We start from the raw sequence: 22,297 nt of genomic DNA on the forward strand, positions 1-22,297 counted from the left end.
TCTGAATTCTTTTCAATATATTGACAGATATTGTGACAGTGGTTACATTTTTCTACCAGGTGAATAATCAGAATTTTTTTTATTGAGAGTGAAACAACAATTCCTTTCCTGCTGAGTGCCAGGGCAAACAGCAGAATAAGAACATCTAAAAAGACACTAGAACTCCTTGAAAATAATCGGATCCTGATTGTTTATTCATGTGGATTAGTTCACCAGCAGCCCAAAATATATTTGATAATCTAATGCTTGATGCAAGGTTGTCATGGACTTTGTGAATTGCATATTTAACTTTAAAGTCAGAAGTTGATTCTGGCAATGACGAACCTCTCAAAGCACTTTAGCACTTTTTCTGTGAGTGCAACTAGGTGGCAGTCATTAAGGCCGCTCATCCTACTCTTCTTGGGCACTGATATAAATGTTGCCCTTTTGAAGCAGGTGGGAATATTAAGGAAGTCATTGAGCACTCCCACCAGGTGGTTGACACAGGTTTCAGTGCCTTACCTGGGCCACCATCAGGGCTTGACACATTGGACTCAAAGACAGATATCACAGGGCCATCAGATGTTGCAAGGATTTGAGCAAGTGTAGTTTATTCTCCCTTTCAACATATGCATTAAAGGCTTTGAGCTCATTTGGAAGTGAAGCATCGCAGTCGTTCATGAGCAGGGTTAAACTCCTCGGCACCAAAAGGCAGTCTGGCATTCAATACAATCACACCGTCTCTGTTCCTGGACTCATCTCTTCTGTGCAAATTCCCTACAGCCCTCAAGTTCCAGATCTTTCAAAAATGTACGTCACTTAATGGCCACTAATTGGATACCTCTTGTACCTAATGAAGTGGCTACTGCAAGCATGTTCATGGTCTGCTGAAGTTGTAGTCCACCCGATTCAAGGTTCGACGTGTTGTGCATTCAGCGATGCTCGTCTGTGCATTACTGTTGTAATGAGTGGTTATTTGAGTTACTGCCACCTTCCTGTCAGCTTGAACCAGTCTGGTCATTCTCCTCTGACCTTTCTCATTAACAAGGCATTTTCACCCACACAACTGCCACTCACTGGATTTTCTTTTCTCTTTTGCACGACTCTCTAAACTCCAGACACTGTTGTGTGTGAAAATCCCAGGAGATCAGCAGTTTCTAAGATGCTTAAAAAACTCATGTGCCACCAACAAACATTCCACTGTCAGACTCACTTAGGTCACAGTTCTTCCCTATTCTGATGTTCGGTATGAACTGAACCACCTGATCGTGTCTGCATTCTTTTTATGCTTTGAGTTGCTACAAAGTGATTGGCTGATTAGGTATTTGCATTAGCTGGCAGCTGTAATGGTGCACCTAACAAAGTGGCCACAGAGCAGATCTCTTCTTTAAATTCTTCCAGTGACCCACCTTCCCACCTTTTTGGAGTAGAAAATTTTCAAGATTCACTATCTTATGGCAGAAGTTCCAACGTACATCAATATCATCTGACTACAGGCATATCTTTTGACTACGTCCCCTTGTTTGAGGTTCTCCTATAAGCAAAGGAATCTACCTTGTCATGCCTCCTCAGTATCCATATGCTTCAACAAGACTTCAACATTCTTCTAAATTTCAAAAGAGAGCAAGGGAGGCCTGGGAGTTGAGATCTGCATGAGAGCTGAAGAGATTCTAAGTTTTTGAAGGGCTGTACGACTGGAATGAACACCAGAGAATGTGAAGAATAAAACCATAAGAAATCTTAAAGACAAAATCAATCATTTTAAATGCAAGAACAATATACTGTAGGTTAGTGATGGATCAATAAACCTTGGAATATTTGTCTGGAGGGGATCAAAGTCTGGATAAGAATTTCATTGGAAAATCATTTGTGGAATTTAGAATTAGAGCAAGTAAGCAGGAAGTGAGTCTCATGGATAAGAAATCAGAGATAAATAAAGGAAGAAAGGAGAAAAGAATATGAACTAATGGCTAAAGAAAGAATGTTGGCTTCATCAACAAAGGGAAGAGAGGAATCTCCCAGAGATGAATAGATTGCCTGAACTTAAAAGCTCATGAGCTATTCAGACCTGTTCTCGAAGGTAAAGGTAGATGAAGTGGGGAAGGAAAATAGATTTAAGAAGATGTTTCCTCGTGGAAGGTAGAAGCTGGGAGGTTACTTCTGCATTTTAGGTGAGCCCAGAAGAGTGATCAGTTTGTAGTATTGTGCTGATAAGTTTGGTCTCAACAACTGTTAGACAAACCGAATTTAATATAAGTATAATGGGTTATATTTATCCATTTCCACAGGTTTGGCTACACTTAATCAGCAATTAAAATCCATTTAGAAAATCAATACTTTGGCTATTGTTTCTATTCTCCAGTAACTGAAGAGATATTAATTGCCCCATTTTAAAGCAGACATTGAAGAGTTGCAAGAAGAACAAAGGGTCAAGTGGTCACTTTTGAGACTTCAAGCTTCATATTTCTAAGAGCTATGAGGAAGGGGACTTATGATTGCAACAAAGAGGAGACAAATATTGGGACAGATAGAGGAGAGCATAAGCAGGTGTAAGATTTCTGACTGGGAACAGCATTGGTTGCTTCAAAGACCATGCTAAAACAAATATGTACATCTGAATACTTTAGTCCTGCTCTCCTAATGTCTTACTGAAGTGAAAAGCAAGAACATGCTGTGAAATATGAACAAATTAAATGATTAATACAACGAAGTTGACGTACCTTGGATTATCGCATGTACGCTGCCGGAAATGTACCCCAACATCACATGTTCGACTACAAATACTCCACATACTCCAGATGCTCCATTCTCCATCTATGTAGTCAGGATGAGGTGTTTTACTCACACATTCACCAGCCTTACACCACTGCAAACGGAAAAAGATCACCTTGATTACCTTTACTGCCAAAAATCATAATGATCAAATTACATTAAAATTCACCAGAGTCAAAATAAAGCAAATAAGAAATGGCAAATCTATACAGAAATAATTATGGTTTACGAGTAATGTATGCCCCTTTAAGGTAACGGGAAAAGAAGACCAGCTATACCTAGCAAAAGAAATTAGAGGTAGCATTGGGTAATTTAAATAATAATAATAATAATAATGTTGCCAACAAGAAGCAAGTCACAGGATTGCAAAAATAATTAAAATTCAGTAAAGAAGAATGAAGGTACTGATAAGTAGAGAGAAACAAAATACTAGAGTAGGTAAACAAGAAACATAAATAACGATTTTAAGGATTACGGGCGTATAAAAAGTAAAAAGACAGCTAGAGCAAATACAGATCCCTTGAAATGGAATCAGGGGAAATTACACTGGGGATATAGAAATGGAAGAAAAATATCTTGTGACTGCCTTCACTGAAAAAGACTCAGAACACCTCCCATACATAGTGGAAAAATACAAGTCTTGTGTAAATGATGAGCTCAAGGAATTGGCATTAACAAGAAAATATCACTATAGAAAATAATGTGTCAGAAAAGGAATAAATCCCTAGCACCTAATGACTTAGACCTGGGGGCTTTGAAAGATGTTTGATGACTCTGAGTTTCTGGGTTAAGAATGTGCTAGTGAAGCCTAGCGACTATTTACTGGCAGCAAACAAAACAAAGAATACAACTAAATACTTTATTAATAACACTTTTTCTTGTAAAACTTATGGTAAACGATCACAGCAAACAATTGAGAGGCGAGCAATGGAGAGACTGAGTTGAGGCTCGAAGCACGTGGGTGTGAGGTGAAGTCGAGATGAGGTCAAGGCACACTTGAGTCAAAGTTGAGGCAAGTGGAGTGGAGGAAAGACAAATTTAAGGTCTGTCCACTTGAACCGAGAGTGAAGTTTGATTAATCTACGTGCCTGGTCAATTTGGAAAGGTCGGGTATGGTCCAAAACTTGGCGGCAGGGTCTGGTTCCAGACTGTTTCAATGCGACAGGGCCCAGTTCCTAGACCGAGTAACGTTCTGATGTTTGAATGATTTAGACACCGGGCCAGATGGATTGAAATGGCAGAGTGTCAGGACAAGAGACAAGGGTCAGGCCAGTTCTGCTCGCTGCTCCGTGATGTTTACTCGGCTCTGTGCTGAACTGAGCCTGAGGCTGTGGCCTGCTCTGGCTGCTCCGGGCATCGATCAATGGACTTACTTTCATTCTGAATGCTATTTGCGTACTTTTATTGCTTGCACTTTGGGTGTTTGACTGTCTTTTTTATAGGTTCTTTTGTGTTTCCTTGTTCTGTGGCTGCCTGTTAGAAGATGAATCTCAAGGTTGTATCATGTATACAAACTTTGATAATAAATGTATTTTGAAATTTGAACTTGCTGGAGTTTAGAATCATGAAGGGAGATCAGACTGAAACCTATTGAAAAGCCTCGATAGAGTGGATGTGAAGAGGAAGTTTCCTATAGTGGGCCTAAGGGCACAGGCTCAAAAAAGAAGGGCGTCCATTTAGAATTGAGGGTTTCTTTAGCCAGAGGTGAACCTGTGGAATTCATTCCACAGATGGCTGTGCAGGCCAAGTTGTTGGGTATTTTTAAGATAGAGGTTGATAGGTTCTTGATTAATCAGGGCATTAAAAGCTTCTAGGGAGAAGGCTGGTTTACGCAGTTGAGAGGGATAATAAATCAGCCATGATGGAATGGTGGAGCAGACTCAATGAGCTGAATTGCTCCTAACTCTGCTCCTATGTCTTATGGTTTTATGTGACTGCTGAGGAAATTCCCTCATAGAAATTTCCACAGATCATAGTAAGGTTCTCACAGACTGGAAGATAGTATTGCAACCCTACTTTTTAAAAAAGGAAGGAGTGAGATAAAAGAAACAATTATAGATAAACTACCAAACATCAGTGGCAATGACCCTGCAAAATGGAAGTGAAAATGCCGGCACAGAGCAAAACCAGTATAGGATTGCAACAAGGAAATCACGTTTGATAGAATTGTTAAAAAATATTTTGAGGTTGCAATGAGCAGAATAGATAAAGGTTCACCCAAAATACTGCAGCTATTATTGGAACTCTGAAATAAAAACAAAATATGTAAGAAAAACACAGCAAGTCAGGTAGTAACAACAGGGGTCCTGATGAAGGGTCTCGGCCCGAAACGTCGACAGCGTTTCTCCCTATAGACGCTGCCTAGCCTGCTGTGTTCTACCAGCATTTTGTGTGTGTTGTTGTTTGAATTTCCAGCATCTGCAGATTTCCTCGTGTTTGCTCTTTAAAGTCAGGTAGCAGCTGTGGAAGGAAAAACATCAATGCTCTGGATCAATGAGCTTTCATCGAAGGGGGGAGAGAGATGCAATTAGGTTTACATAGGAGTGAAGGTGGGGGAATGGATGGAAAACATCTGTAATGAGTTCAGGCTACGTCCATAGTACACTGGATAAATCCGTTACCAAAGCTTTTTCTCTTCGTTTTTACCTTCCATCCACACTAAAATGGCGTTTTCGTCCCCCGAAACTGGAGCTTTTCAGAAACGCTTTCCAGGGTGGGTATTTTTGAAAACGCTGCTCCAGCAGATCATTGTGGACGGGGTAACTGGAGACTTTTGAAAATGCTGTCAGATGGCAGCGCGCTATTTCATTGCTTTCTTGAACGCAACCTAACAATTTCAGAACAAACGGCAACGAGACTGAAGCCAGAAGAGTTAGAAATGTACTCACCAAATACTTTGACCCATAACTTACTGAATAAATAAGTATACTGTACTCACTTTGCCCTGTTTTCTGTCCTTGCTCGTATGAAGGTGGTTTACCTATTTATGCAAGTACTTCTCTGACAATAGATGTGTAACAGCCTAATATAACATTGTATGGAAATCCAAGATAACACTGATGCAGACATGTTTTATACATTTAACAAGGTGCTTTATTAATGCAACAGAGTTAGTCAGTTTTTCAACGTTCATCATCAGCTGGGTCAATCTGTCCGTGGACTCCCCGTCAGTTGCCTCCGTACGCTCCAATATTTGTTTTTTGTTTTGCTTTTAAGTTCTCCTGCGTGAGAGCCAACAGCTGTCTGTCATTTAAGTTTTTCTAGTCTGTAACTCCACAATTGCGCACTTTTACGGCGAGAGTCCACATCAAACATGTTGCTTGTTTTCAGTAGGTGTGTCCTGGGCATGCCCACTAGGAGGAGATTCACCGAAATCTCCATTTCAATGTGGACAGAGATATTTTCAAAAACGTATAGTGTGGACGCCTTTCGTTTTTACGCAAAACCGGCGTTTTCAAAATTATCCGGTCTAGTGTGGATGTAGCCTCAGTGGGGATTGTCTTTGGCACATTTAGCTACTAGGTGTCTGTGATGAGCTGCTAATAGTAAATTGTAAGGATTTGCTCCAGCTGGCTAAACTTATGCATCTACGATGAGAAGAAGAAAGGTAAAATAGAAATTGATGAATCTTTACATTCAGTAAATAATGAGGAAATTTAAGGCAGAAATCAAGAAATGTTTAGGAATTAAGTGAATCAAGGAATAAAGGGTTGGTACAGGAAATAGGTGCTGAGATAAATGATTAGCCACTTTCTTACTGAATAGCAGAGCAGACACAAGGGACTGAATGAACAACTCCTGCTTTTAGCTCTTGTTCCTACCGTCAAGTACATCTGCTCCCTCAATCTACTATTAGCAATCTCAAGGGAGGTTCTCAGCTATGACCCTCTGTTTCACTCTTCTATCTCCACCAACACACACTTCCATTCTCACAGCACCTTAGCTTAAGATGGCAGGAGTTGCTACACCCGCCTTTTTACTGCTTCACTTTCCTTTCCACTATCTAAGGACCAAAACAGTCCTTCCAGGTGAACAGTATTGCTTATACTTTGACCGATTTAGCATACTGTATAAGGTAGTCACCGTGTGCTCTCCTCAACAATGAGGAAATGAAACACAGACCAAGTAACACAGACCACTTTGGAACTTACTTCTGTTCAATCCAAATGGATAACCTTGGTTTGCAGTTGCATGTCACTTTCGTTCTCTGTTCCACTCTCTGCTTATACTATTCCACTAAAACCCAACATAAGCTTAAGTAAAAATATCTCAAATTTCAAACAGGCTTCTTCAGAACTTGGGACTCAAGATTTAACTCAACAACTTCAGATGATCAATCTTTCCAGTGTCAATCCAATCAGAAGGTGTAGTTCTAATAAAGGTCATCGTTTTTCTCCCCCTGCATGGCCTGTTTTCATTCACTTCCTACTTACATCTCCTCAAGGCAGTTCTTTCTCAGTTGATCTCATCATCACTTGCATCTTTCAGTCTCCGTGGATCCTGACCATATCACAGAAATCCCCTTTGTTCATCCCTCCTTCTTCCCTGCATCTTAAAACATATTTGACTTCTAATTTCTATGCTTTAATGGAAGGGCATAAACTTAAATCAGAATTCTGTTTCTCTCTTCACAGATGCTGCTTGAAATTCCAAGTACCTCCAGCATCTTCTGTTTGAGGCACATTGTGTAGTTTGACACAGAGAATAGGTGCAGTACGTTACTTACAAGAGCAAAGTAGTACAGATGTTGTACATATAAAATAAAAAACTGAAAATGCTGAAAATGCTCAACAAGTCAATGCAATTGTAATTGGGCGATTACCATAGCAACCTTGCAATTGGGCATCAGGAGAGCATAGCTTGACATTATTGCAGCTCAGGGCATCAGAATTTGGAGTTCAATCCCAGCATCCTCTGTAAAGAGTCTTGGTACATTGTGGAATGAATGCATGGGCTTTCTCTGGGTCCTCTGGTTTCGTACCCCAGTTCAAAGATATACTGGGTGGGTTAACTGGTCATGGTAAATTAACCTGTGGGTAGGTTAGGATTAAATCGGGAGTGTCAGGGTTGTTGGGTGGTACGGCTCGAAGGACTAGAAGGTCCTGTTCTGCACTGTATTCCAAATACATGAAATAAAAAAATCTTTGGAGAGAGTGGAATCTAATGTTACAGGTAATCAAACTGAGCCAGTAAGTACTTCTCTGAACATGCACGTTATCTGATCTGCTGAACTAACTGCATTGCTTACAATCACAGTTGGAAAAATAAATTATTTTTATAATTGCTGAAAGAATAAAAACTCTTGCTAGGCTGTGACAATCCTTTACAGAAAAAAGAAATATGGTATATGTTTAATAACACAGATTAAAAGTAGTTCCACTATAACTTTACAGTCCCTGGAGATGAAATGAGCATTTTAATAACATGACTGAATGATTGCTGGCATCCAAACAAAGGTAAGGAGAATCATTTGAACTCAAGCCAAAGATTCGGTGTCATTTGTCAGTCCTCTTCACAGCTGAATTCTGGGTTAAAATTGGCTTCATCAACATTGGCTTCATACACACGACCAGTCTTCACACATGCTGATGGTATTTATACTAAAGCTACACCTCTCCCCCAAAACTACCCAGTTAACTTAGCACAGGAGGGCTTTTACACTGTAGCCTTTGCCCTGTTGAAACTGAAAAAAAAACACACTACCACAGTGCAAATGATCATTTTGCACTAGATGTGGCTATGTGAATAAAGCCTGCCTTTAGAATTGCATCAACTCCATGTCTTAGTAGAAAGCATACAGCCTCAGCCTATCAGTGCATATGGAAGTGTAAACCAGTGATAATGAAGACCTTGCTCATGTCTACTGTCTGCTGTAAGATTTATTTTTATCTTGGTCAATGTCAACTCTGGGGTTACCATGAGACCTCAGAATTTTTCTGGACCTAAAGGCAGGAACAAGGAGGTTAAATGCTGAGATTTATCATTAATGGATTCACTTGGTCGGCTGGTGACACAGAGACATCAGTGCCGGACTCCGGAACGGAGGTTCCCGAGTACGCTTTCCATCCATGCCGGGTTGAGTGTTGAGCTTGCAACTCGACCTCATAAAATAAAGAAAAATACCGCGAAATGTCTGTGTGAGGAGTGGCGTGCCACACCTTGTAAGACACGAAAGTGCCCGATACTGACCTCTCAGGTCTGAGTCGATGTCATCATCATTATCATTATCATGATTCACTTTCCTGAATATATATATTTGTACACAATAACAGTTTTCTTGATCTCTGGCCTGTGGTGAAAATGTGAATATAAAATTATGCAGGAAGCCATACCCTTTTACTCACTACTACGACTCTCAGGGTTTCGACCTAGTAGCAGCAAAGGGTCTGTGCCTGCAGTAGATGAAATTAGTGAATCTTGACTGTGTATTTTATATGAATCTAATATCACTCTGATAGCGTAATAATGCAAATGAATTTCTTATCCAATTTGTTTCATTTATGGAAATAATATCATGATTGCACTAGAAAAACTAGAATAGCTCTATATTTTTTGCCACATGGAATAAAATAATAGAAAATAAAGAACTTACTGTGTCCGAGATGAAAGTATGGGAGGGATCTCAGATGCAAGGTTTTACACAGAGTGCTGAGTGTGTTGAATGCCCTGCCAGGGGTGATAGTGGACATAGATACATTAGGGGCATTTCAGAATCTCTTAGAGAGACAAATAGATGATAGAAAAAATGAATAGTTCCCAATGTAGGAGGGAAGGATTAGATTGATCTTAAAATAGGTTAAGATCTTAAAACAGGTTAGCATAACATCATGAGCTGAGGAGCGTGCATGGTGCTCTCGTGTTCTATGCTCCATTTACCCAAAGGTACATTGTATTGAAATAATAGTTTTGAGAAGACTCATAACCCTGGCATAATATCTGAGGTTTGTTCTAAACTCAACTGACACTCATAGTGAACAACTGCCTTCCCTTCAAAGTATCCTCAGGTCTTTAGCTTTCCACAAAACTGATAGAAGGACAATATAGAAAATATATTGAATTATTTCTGTATGTTAACTGTTTCATCAGTGTTGGCATATCCTGAATGAAGGTAGTCAGATTTCTGACCAACAGTCAGCAAATTTCTTTATTTATTAACTATGTTATTATAAGCACTGAACATTGAGAAATGATTTCAACAATGAGAATAATTTTTGGTTATTTTTCAAAGAGACTTGCATCATCAAAAAAAGCATCAATATTTGCAGGGAAATCCCATGCAAATAGACTTCTCGAAGTCATCTGTGTTGTGTCTTGAAAAAGAAGACAAGTCTTGCATTTAGATAGCATCATTCAGGTCCCATGTTGTACCTTTGATTTTATCCTACAAATCATCAATTGTTTGAAAAGATTGCCAATTTTAACTCCTACATGATGATATATGGCAAAATTATTGTGTTGAAAGTGGATTGTAGATTGATAACTTTTTTCTCTACATGGGACAAAAAGTTTGAGTAACCAAATAGCCATCTCCTCTTCTCATATTCCTATAAAACGGGATTAACTATCAAGTTGGAACTGGAGAAGGGGTAAAATTTGCAGGGTTATGGCAGAAGAACAGTAAGTGGATCATTCAATTTGCTCTTTCAAAGCACAGGCACAATAGGCCAAATGATGTCATTGGGTTCTAAGGTAGTGAAGACAAAGGACTTCAGTGTTCAGACCTTTTGCAATGTTCTGAAGGCAACGCCAATCAAAAGCATGGTACTAAATGTGATTTTTGAGTTGCTGCCCGGAGAAAGTAGTATTGTCTCGTAAGATCAAGAACCTCCTGTTCTCTCTCAACATGGCAGGATTTGAGACTTGCTGTTTACTCTCCAGTCCACACTCCCCGCCACTCAGAGTGAGGTGATGTAATAAGGAGCTGGGCCAACTTACCTCAGAACTGCTGGAGACATTTGACCCTCCAACAACATTTTAAGTCTCAACTTCGAAACCCTTGGGCCATATGATGCAGCTAATGGCAATGACAGCACAGGAGCACCAGCATAGTCCAAGGCACAGGAACAAGCTCTGAAGGACGTAGGGCAACAGTTGACTTCGTTTGAAAATTAATTTTGTGTTGGGTTTAATTTTTGAATTGAAGCCAGGCCAATATAACTGATCCCGAGTTCATAGTTCCAACCAGAAGTTAAAAATTCTGCTTAAAGAGTTTACACTATCAAATCATACTCATAAATAAATCAACTGAAGTTCAGGATTTAAAGATTCTATGAGTAAGATAAATGGAAATTCCAAATGTTTGCTAGTCAGAGATCCAAGTAAAGCTAGTCAAATCACTCAATAATTTAATAGAAAAAGAAAGCTTCAAAACACAAGAGATTGGGTGGTGTTCAGTAGTTTCTAAATGACCTTTTACTTTGGGTTCAAATCCAGATAGATGGTTAAGAGTTTCTTTATGCCTTGGCTGAAATAGTTCAATGCATAATGATTTTGAGCAGTCTCAAACAGTTTCATTTGGCATGGACACAATGGATAACATTTTCCTAATTTTGTATGAATTGGCAATCTTATATGAGGCCACAGAAAATGGGAATGTCACACTAGCACAGCAAGTTGTGTTCATTCCCTTGTCCATTCGTCCCTCCCCACTGATTTCCCACCTGGTACTTGTCCTAGCAAGCGGAACAAGTGCGACACCTGTCCGTACACCTCCTCCCTCACTACCATTCAGGGCCCTAAACAGTCCTTCCAGATGAAGTGACACTTCACCTGTGAATCTGTTGGGGTGATATACTGTGTCCCGTGCTCCCTGTGTGGCCTCCTGTATATTGGTGAGACCCGATGTAGATTGGGATACCACTTCACCAAGCACCAAGTATGCCAGGAAAAGCAGGATTTACCATTGGCCACTTATTTTAATTCTACTTCCCACTCCCATTCCAATATGTCCATCCATGGCCTCTTCCAGTATCATGATGAGGCCACACTTAGGTTAGAGGGGCAACTCCTTATATTCCATTGGGTACCCTCCAACCTGATGGTATGAACATCAATTTCTCGAACTTCTGTTAATGCCCCCCCACCCCTTTCACCATTCCTCATCCCCTTTTCCCTCCCTCAACTTATCTACTTGCCTGCCCATCAACTCCCTCTGGTGTTCCTCCCCCTTTTCTTTCTTCCATGGCCTTTTGTCTCTTTCACCAATCAACTTTCCAGCTCTTCACTTCATTCCTCCCCCTTCAGGTTTCACCTATCACCTTGTGTTTCTCTCTCCCCTCCCCCCCCCCACCTTTTAAATCTATTCCTCATCTTTTTTTCTCCAGTCCTGCTGAAGGTTTTCGGTCTAAAACATCGACAATACTCTTTTCCTTAGATGCTGCCTGGCCTGCTGAGTTCCTCCAGCATTTTGTGTGTGTTGAGGTTGGAGCTGAAGTTATCCTGATGTGACATGCAGTCCAAAAGTAACTCTGCTTTCACTATTACAGGGATCATTTCATATTTCATGGCTTTGTACTGTTGCATGTTGAAAACATGCGGTCTGACACTCGATGATTACCCGCTCATTTGAAGTAACAGACAAAATGACATGGCAGCATACTTGCGATTTACCAAACCTCATTAACAACTTGCTTTCGAGTTACATTTAGAGTTCCTCGTGGGAAAATGCGTGGTCCTATGCTTGCTTGATCGCAAGCCTGCTACCAGGCTCATCATTCTCTGACTGTACAGTCAGCCCTCCTTATCCATGGGTTCTGCATGCGTGGATTCAACTAACCGCAGATCGGGAAAATCCATAAGTTCTCTCTCCAGCATTCGTTGTTTGAGCATGTACAGACTATTGTTCCTTGTCACTATTCTCTAAACAATACAGTATAACAACTATTTACATTGTATTGGGTATTATAAGTAATCTAGAGATGATTTTAAAGTACAGGCAGTCCCCAGGTTATGAACGAGTACCGTTCCTGAGTCCATCTTTAAGTCAGAACAGGTACATCTGGTATTATTTAGCGTCAGTTAGTCAAACGTTTGTCTTAGTATATAGTATATATTTTACCTTTGTATGCATATAAAACACTTCAGAAACGTATGTATTTCAATAATGAAACCACTGTATTGCTTAGTAATAATTGTAGCTTTCATCGGGACAGGGCTTTTCACATGCTCCGTTAAAATTGTTCCGATCGTTGACCGACTTGAGCCTAACATCTTTCCAATGACTGATGGTGTTTCACCTCTTTCTGATTGCTTTATTACTTCCCCTTTATTTTTAATCATGATCGTCATTATTTTCATGAACATAAACACTGCAGATTCAGAGCTATACTGCCAGCTCCTAATGTCCACCGCACTGAGACAGGTTAAATAAGGGACTTGAGCATCCGCATTTTTTGGTATCCGCGAGGGGTCCCAGAACCAATCCCCCGTGGATAAGGAGGGCCGACTGTAGTTTCATCTTTCCGTATCTGCATAGGCTGTGGATTCTGACCAGGGTCCAAAGAGATTTACAGATTTCAGGTTGGAGGAATTCTGAGCAAAGATTGTATTTAATTGTACTTAAGTTAGATATAAAATACTTGCAAAGATTGTGTGGATCAATGTACACTGGTCTTACAAGTAAATTGATGTTTGCACCCAAATACAAGAAGGAAGCAGAACTAAACTGGGCAACTTGACCTAGCAGTCAACAGCATGGATTAAAAATGAAAATATTCAATTACAAATTTAAGCAGCACCTAATGGGGACAAGTCCAACAATGATCTCAAAGTGTAGTTTTACAAAGGAAACATTCCTACTAATCCTTGTGAACTTGAAGTGGTGACACTCCAAGTAAGTTGCTGATCAAAGCGTTAACTATCAGAGATAACAACATTTGATAAAGTTCACACAAAATGGAATTTCAAGGTAAAATCAAGATCAATTTGGAAGGCAGAGGAAGAATTTGAGAGTTTCAGGTTTCATTGCCTAGATTGAAAATGAAGGTTGAAGCATCAAAGTCCATGGCATTTTCTCTTCCATTAACACGTTAATGACATATCATAGTTTATTGGTTTTAATGGACAAATTGGATTAACAAATAATCTGATTAATTGTGCTCTAAACCACAAAGCACATCTAAAGACCACCATGGAGATTGGATAACACCATATAACTTACAATGTGGTTTTTAATGTTTGGAAATCTGACATACAACAGAAAAAATGCTGGAAAAACTCAGCATATCAGGTAATATCTGGAGAGAGAAACAAACCTGAACAGTTTTCAATTTGGTATATTAAGTGTGTTTCTCTATCCATGGACAATATCGGACCTGCCAAGAGTTTCCAGCATTTTGTATTTTTATTTCATGCCTGAGATTTGATTTGCAAAGTGAGTCCACGTTGTTTTGCATTGTATGAGAAATTTGCGTCTTTCATGACTTCTCACGCCAGTTATGGTGATGTGCATCAGAAATGAGGAGCTTGGGGCATAATTGGAAATAACTGCGTTTAGTAAGTTTTCAAGTATCACAGGAAAAAATGTGGAAGTACTTAAAATACTGAGTTTGGAGTTCTTACCTTTTCTTGTTCACACTCAGTTCCATCTAACGGTGGGTCCAGCTTAGTTTTACACTCCTGTTCACCTTCTAACTTACACCAAAGTCCGGTACATATAACATGCTGCAACATACAGAGAGAATACATTAAATATTCTTCATCTTCAGAAAAGAAGGGTTTACTATGAATTAAAATCAGAAAAACTGAAAACTGCTGGATAACTAAAGCAAAAACTGATAATGTTGGAAATACTCAGAAGGTCACGTCACATCAGTGGGAAGGGAAAAAGAATTAACATTTCAGGTAAGAGACCCTTTGTTAGAACATTTTACATCAATGAAGGGTCTCCAAGCTGAAACATTGATTCTGATTCTCTTTCCACAGACCCAACTTGATCTGCTCTGAATATTTCCACCACTTTATATTTTCAAAATTAATCTGATTACAATTTTGCAGTACAAAGGAGTAAAATGCACAGCAATTAACAGCAAACACAGCACAAACAAAATTATAATTGCCACACAAGTGTGGAAATAATACATTGCCGTCTGAGTTGCTTTGGTTATCTATATAATTTACTATGCCAGTATCTCACTTAGAGAGTTAGCATTAAGATATGAAAATGCCATGAAGTTGCTGAATCCATTAATAACTCTCCATAAAAATTAGTTTGGATAGGTCAAGTGTTTAGTGAATTTTTATTTATTTTTTCTCCCCAAACAAACTTTCTGATGCTGGATGTTTAATTTTATCTCTTTTTTTCGGATTTCATTACTACTGACATTTTTAAAAGACTTTTTGTAACTTTTTCATTTCTTATTTTTAATATTACATTTATCCCTCAAAAATATTGTATAAGATGTACATTTAATCAAATATTATTATAACATCAATATTAAACTCTGCAGGTGTACTTTGGTTAAAGGATAAAAGCAGCTATATGTTATTGAGAAATAAAATCACAAAATGCTGGCAGAACTCAGCAGGCCAGACAGCATCTATGGGAGGAGGTAGTGACGACGTTTCAGACCGAAACCCTTCATCAGGAGTCATCACTGAGTTCTGCCAGCATTTTGTGTTTTTATTTATTTCCAGCATTTACAGATTCACTTGTGTTGTATATATTATTGAGACCTATTTATTTGAATGCACAGAATTAGAATACAATTTTAGTTTTAAATGATGATTGCCAGAATTTGACCAGCTTGGTGGTATTTACCAGGTACCCACAGATATAGTATTCAAGAACAGATGCAATTGTCATGAAGCTATTTACAGAGTTCCTTAGCAATACACAAAATACTGGAGGAACTCACTAGATCAGGCAGTGTCCATAGAGGGGAATAGATATACAACATTTCAAATCAAGACCTTTCAACTGGACTGTAAGAGGAGGTAGTTAATATAAGGGAGTGAGGATAAGAGATGAGCAAGAAATGGCAAATGATTGGTGGATCCAGGTGAGAGAGTGATTACAAAATAAGGGAAGGAAGGATAGACCAGAAGGAAAGAGAATTCATTAGGTTGCAGATTAACCAAGCAGATAATGAGGTGCTGCTCCTCCTGATTGTGCTTGGCTTCATCAATGTATAACAAATCTTCCTGGGGAATGGGAGAAGGAGGCTGAAATGCAGGAGTTGCAGCATAATTGAAGTGTTCAATGAGCAGACATTGGGAGTAACACACAAAATGCAGGACAAACTTAACTGGTTTGGCAGCATCTATGGAAATGAATGAACTGTCGATGTTTTGGGCCAAAACTCGTCATCAGGACTGGAAAGGAAGGTTGAAGGATGTCAGATTAAAAAGATGGGGTGGGGGGGGGGAGGAGGACAAGCTAGAAAATGATAGGTGAAGCCAGGTGGGTGTGAAAGGTAAATGGACTGAGAAGAAGTAATTTGATAGGAGAAGAGAGTAAACCATGAGAGAAAGGGAAGGAGGAGAGGCATCAGGGGAAGGCAATAGGCAGGTGAGGAGAAGAGGGAAGAGGACAGAATGGGGAATAAAAGAAGAGGGAAGGCAGAGGGGAAAAAATTACTGGAAGGAGAAATCAAAGTTCATGGCATCAGGTTGGAGGCTATCTGGACAAAATACGAGGTGTTGCACATTGGGGCTAGGGCCAAGGACATAGTTACACCTTTGACAATACCTTCTGGTCCTTCCATTTTTTAAGACTATATTATTCTGTGATTGAAGGGAAACAGAGAGAGGACTTTAAAATTATGAATGTGAAACAACTCATTAAGGCAAACAGTGCAAATGCACTTAAGGTGGCAAGGTATATGCAAGGAGAGAAAAATCAAAGGATATGTTAACACAGTTAACTGAAGTTGGGTAGGAGGAGCTCAATGTGCAAAAACGGAGCATTATCTGTGAAATGTCAGATTGAGAGATGTTTTCCAATTTACTTTTATTACACTAAAGGTACTTTCAAATTGTTTGGAGAATATTTAATTAAAACAAACAAAAAGATACACGCTGTTCAATTACACGCAGACCTTGTAAAACGCTACCCCGTATAGCACTGATTCATTACAATGTGGTTATTCAATTCTTTATTGAAATTCTTTTAAATGACAAAAAATCATTCTAAACAATACTTAAAACTTAGTGGCTGCCATTACAGTAAACATTTAGTCAGCCAATGAGAGTGCTTTGCATATGCTCTGAGCCAATCACAACCAATCATTTATTAGTTCATACTCTGCCTCCCCTGTGTGTATAAACGTGCTTGCCAATTTATTCCATGTTTTTCACCTATAATGTCTGGAACACAGCAAGAATCTGACGACACAGATGAAGAAGAGGAAACACCAGCAAGAACTCCTCATGACAAAACTCCTCAGCACTAGCACCGCCACGATTGCACAAATCATGGACCAGTTCATCGATAATGACCCTGACAGGGAGCGAAGCAATACGGCAAAGAGAGGTGTTCTTGACATGATTTCCTGCTACTGAGTACTGCTTCATTAGTGGAAACTTAAGAAAAGACAGTCAAATCTTGACGCCTTCTTGAAGAAGCCAAAGTTAAAGAGGAGGACCCAGAGCCTGCTCCCTCCTCTAAGATATAACCACCACCCGCTTCTCGTTGTGGCTGATGTGATGTGTTGCTGCTCCACTGATGTACAGGCTAGGCCTACTTGCATGCTTGTTACTTCATGTATTACCGTATATACATAAAATATCATCTACATGCCCATTAATGTAATGTTATCATGATCCCACAAGGCACTGATTTATATAGCATTCCAATTCTGAGGAATGCATCCTCAGCATTAAGCGGGTGTACTGTTACAAAGTCAATGCTTGGAAAAAGAGCAATGCAATCTTTTAGCTCAAGTACTATGTGCTGTGAAAAGTCCTTGACTTCTCTCATACCTCTAATGAAGTCAAGGTACACTGGATTCATTCATGGGATACCCTGCATTTCTTAAGTTTTGGACTTGTTACCCTGCTGTGCATTAATGAAGGTGATACATAATAATGTGTACATTGCAAAATTACCCCTTTATTAACCTCAAAATTAACCTCAAATTCAAAGCAATTCCTCACTATATCAAAAAGGACTGTAATTCTCAGATGCCTTTCTCAGTGGCCTCATAAAATGGAACAGCGCAATTAAAAGTAATTGTACTGTACTGCAGGTCAATATGTTCACTGGGAAAAATAATGATATTCCAGCTTAACTTCCAGCATTCTAAAATCTCAATCCTCTTCTCAAATATGACTTACAGCCAGCACAGAAAGGCCCAGGCAGCAGGGATTAGTTCTTCCCTCCAAGACTATGGTATGGGGAATTGTGCACAAACTTAGCCATAAATTGTGACGATGTTAGTCCTGTAATGTTTCCAGCAGGGATTTAGTGCATCCATCTCTGGATTTGTGCACATGCCAGATAATGAGTGAATGCTCAATGACAGAATTCTTCACTAAACCATGTCCTGCTGATTTCACACTTTCACAACCATTGCTGTCTGTATTCTGGACCTTCACAGCTGTAACATTTCGAGAACTACATATTAAATGTCTAAATTTCTCCAAATTTTAGAATACACCCGTTTACAGATCTATGTCCAAAGGATAGCATGTTGTTCCATAATCATCCAAATTAGTCATATATATATATATATATATATATATTCGTAACCCACTGAATACTGAAAAACCATTATTTGCAAAATATAATTTTACTTTAGACTTAAAAGTACTATGTCAGAAGCTTTATATAATATTACACTATCTACATTTTGAATGCAAGTAATAATTCTTGCAAAGAACTAGCATTAACTCCAAGGGATGAGTAACTGATTGTGGGTGCTATTACCATTGTTTTGTTTTGTAACTCTAAAACATGAAACTAATTGAAAGGAGTCTGAAATGTGAGTCTAACTTCGTGCTTACTTTAAGCGAAGCATGCACGTATCACTTAATGGTATGTTGACATATGTCATTCACGTGCTCTTACATATAACCCATAATGAAGTATTTAAATGAACAAGAATGTTTAATCAAACAATGTATTTACAATATTACTCAAATATTACTGATATATTATATACACAGCATCCATTCTACGATTTCATGAGAACAACATCTCTGTTCAAATCACAGACATGTAATGCTCTAAAATATAAAAATATCTACTATTATTAGCAAGAGTAATTTCTAGTCTCCCTTTACAAATCAGTTAATCCACACAATAATTGTGTGCCAGAGAATATTCATCTTGTTCCGACTGCATTAAAGTGCTGAAAGTATAAAGGGAAGTAATTAATAACATCCTATCTCATACTTTTAGACATTAGTAATCAAAAGACAACAGTGGGGAATTACATGCAGCTACTTAGGTACAGAAGGTTAATGAGAACACAAGGGGAAAACGCTTCATTTTATTTGCTTTAATTCTGTTCCCTTCCACTTCTCTTTCAGGAATGCCTACTTTGAAGACGTACCTCTTCTCCCTCAGATGGGGTTTCTGTCTGTCATTTCAATAACCTCAATGGTTTCTGTTTAGCTTCTTGTCTTTAGTAAGATGTTGATAAAATAAATAGTTTCCACAGCTGCCTTTCTTTCCTTACAAATGACTCCAACTCCTCATTTTTCAGGAGTTCCAACTGAAGTATCACCTTTAAACAGTTCAAATCTACTGATATTCACAGGCATATTAAAGTTATACAGTGTATCCAAAAAGTCATATAATCATGCATATGTTCTTGACCTCTCTATATAATGCTGACTCATTCTATCTCAAAACTCTCCTACCCTGAGGTTCCATTTTATTCTTCATTACATTCAGTGACTCAAGAAAAATACTTTTCTCCATCCTTTCAACTTCCAAACATCAAATATAACAGACTTCAATGGCTTTAAATATACTTTTCGATCCTTCTAACTCTCCACACTCTTTTGAATCAATCTCTGGCTCCAGTCTCAACTCTTGTATTTTTAACCCTCTGAATGAAAAAGAAAACTTCATCAGATTCCCTTCTCCTGATAGTCTCCAGAGTTAGCCATCTCAGCCATGGAGAGAAGGTTCCTAGTGTCTACCTTATGTCACCCATAATTTTGTATATTCCCCTTCATCCTTGTTCACTCCCAGGAAAACAAGCATAGCCTATAAATTCTTTTCTTAGAACTGAAATTTTCCTTCCCAAGCACATAATGGAAAATTTTCTCTGCACCCTCTTCAATTAACACATACTCATTCCAGAGAATTGTCATGTGCCCAGATGATAAGACAAGATGTTCTTCTAGTTACTTTGGCTCTCACTACAGCAGTGCAGAAGGCTGCCAAGAGACAGTTCAGAATGGGAGCTGGATTGAGGGTACAGCTGGATTATCATTTGAACATCAGAATCGCTGCTGTGGATAGGCTCTGCAAAGCGATTACTAATGGATGTTGGAGACCACATAGTGGACACTGAATGTAGTACACAAGATTGAAAGAAGTCCAAGTAAATTGCTGCTTCACTTGGGATGGTTATGTGGGTGACTGGATGGTGGGAACAGAAGAGATGAATAAGCATTAGTTGTCTCTTCTCTGCTTACATGGGAAGATGCCATGGCATGTGGAGTGGTGGGGGGAAATGGAAGAGTAAAATGTTTTTTCAAGTAATGTATACAGTATGTGGCCATACTGGAAAGGGGGCAACACTTGATCTCTCTCGTCTGGGAAACTAAGCTGGAAAAGTGGCTAAAGTCTCAGTGGGGGAGTACTTTGACACCAGTGACCATAATTCTAATAGTTTTAGAATAGTTATGGTAAAAGATAGAACTGCGCAGTGCGAGGAGTATGGTGACAAAGGTGGGTGAGGGTACAGCATGGATCAGCACATGGAATTATGACATTGTAGCCATCAGTAAGACTCGGTTGCAGAAGGAGAGGACTGGCAGCTCCGTGTTCTGTCATTCCATTGCTTTAGATGTGATAGGGTGGGAGGGAATAAAGGAGGAGGGGTGGCATTACTAATCAGGGAAAATGTCACAGGACAGGCTGAAGAGCTCATCTACTGTGGCACTGGGGAATAAGAAAGGGATGACCATATTGATGGGATTATATAAGTAACCACCCAATAATCAGTGAGATTTAGTGGAGTAAATCTGTAGAGGGATCCCATACTGCTTCAAGAAACATGAGGTTGTGATAGTAGTTTTCCGTATATTGACTGGAACTCCCACACTGTAAAAGGGTTGCATGGGATAGAGTTTGCCAAATGTGTTAGAGAGTGTGTGGCAGCAGATCTCCTATTTGGGAATGAGACAGGGCAGGTGACAGAAGATCGTTTGTTTCAAGATCAATATGGAAAAGGTTAGGTCTGGACCTTGGGTTGAATTTCTAAATTGGAGGAAGGCCAATATTAATGGTATCAGAAAGCATCTGGCAAGTGCGGATTAGGACAGGGTGTTTTCCAGCAAAGGTGTGCTTGGTAAGTGGGAGGCCTTCAAAGGTGAAACCTTGAGAGTTCAAAGTTTGTATGCTCCTGTCAGAATAAAAGGCAGGGATAACAGATTTAGGGAACCTTGGTTTACAAGAGATATGGAGACCCTGGTTAAAAAGGAGGAGAAGACTAGCAGGTGTAGGCAGGAAGGAACAAATAAGGTACTTGAAGAGTATAAGAAAACACTTCAAAGGTTTCAAAGGTGCATTTAATGTTAGAGAAATGTATACAATATACATCCTGAAATTCTTTTTCTTCACAAACATCCACAAAAACAGAGTGCCCCAAACAACGAATGGTAGTTAAATGTTAGAACCCCAACCCACCCCCCGCTCCCCCACCCATGCTTAAGTAGCAGCAAAGCAACAATCTCCCCTCCCCCACCAGCAAAAGAGCATCAGCACCCTCCACTGAGCCCTCAAGTGTGCAGCAAAGCATCAATAAAGACACAGACTTGCAGTACCCCAAAGACTACTCGTTCACCTGGTAATTCAACATACCACATTTCTCTCTCTAATAGGGGAAAAAGAGGTGTCTGCGTTTCTCAGTGAGGGGAGACAAACAAACAACTCACTGATTTACAATGTTAAAAGTCTGTTGTGTCGCTTTTTCTGAGCTCTGTGCCCAAATAACTTGGGTTTCTGGGCACACAGACAGCAGCCAGCTCATTGCTTTCGATCTTCCAAGTACTCCCATGACACACCAGTTTCCTGCGGAGGCACCAACCTTGAGTCCATTCAGCTCCAGAGCTACGAAATCCCAGAAACTTGAAGGTGCACTAGTCTTCTAGGCTGTGTCCTTGGTATATCGAAAAGCAGTCAGTCATGAGACCCCGAGAGCAGGTCCCATCCCCGCAAAGAGCCAAAGTCAGCGTGTAAAAAGGAAATCAGGAGGGCTCAAAGAAGGCACAAGTTTGCTCTAACAGAGAACGTGAAGGAGAATTCCAAAGGCTTCTACAGATATACTTAAAGTTAAAGGACAGCAAAGGAGAAAATTGGTCAGCTGGATGATCAGAGTGCTTACCTATGCATGGAGCCAAAAGAGTTGGGGAGATCCTAAATGGATAT

The 22,297-nt window shown here is 39.5% G+C and overlaps 1 protein-coding gene across 1 annotated transcript in view; it reads right to left on the reverse strand.

The window, feature by feature from the left end:
- Positions 1-22,297, reverse strand: part of LOC132394145 (A disintegrin and metalloproteinase with thrombospondin motifs 19-like) — a 379,896-nt gene that overhangs the window by 147,449 nt on the left and 210,150 nt on the right. Inside the window, exons 13-14 of the mRNA XM_059969941.1 lie at positions 14,311-14,412; positions 2,700-2,845 (exon numbers count right to left, since the gene is read on the reverse strand). Coding sequence (XP_059825924.1) covers positions 2,700-2,845; positions 14,311-14,412 — 248 coding nt within the window. The remainder of the gene's footprint in view (positions 1-2,699; positions 2,846-14,310; positions 14,413-22,297) is intronic.

Source organism: Hypanus sabinus, chromosome 5 (genome assembly GCF_030144855.1).
Source record: "Hypanus sabinus isolate sHypSab1 chromosome 5, sHypSab1.hap1, whole genome shotgun sequence".
NCBI classification, from domain to species: Eukaryota; Metazoa; Chordata; class Chondrichthyes; order Myliobatiformes; family Dasyatidae; genus Hypanus; species Hypanus sabinus.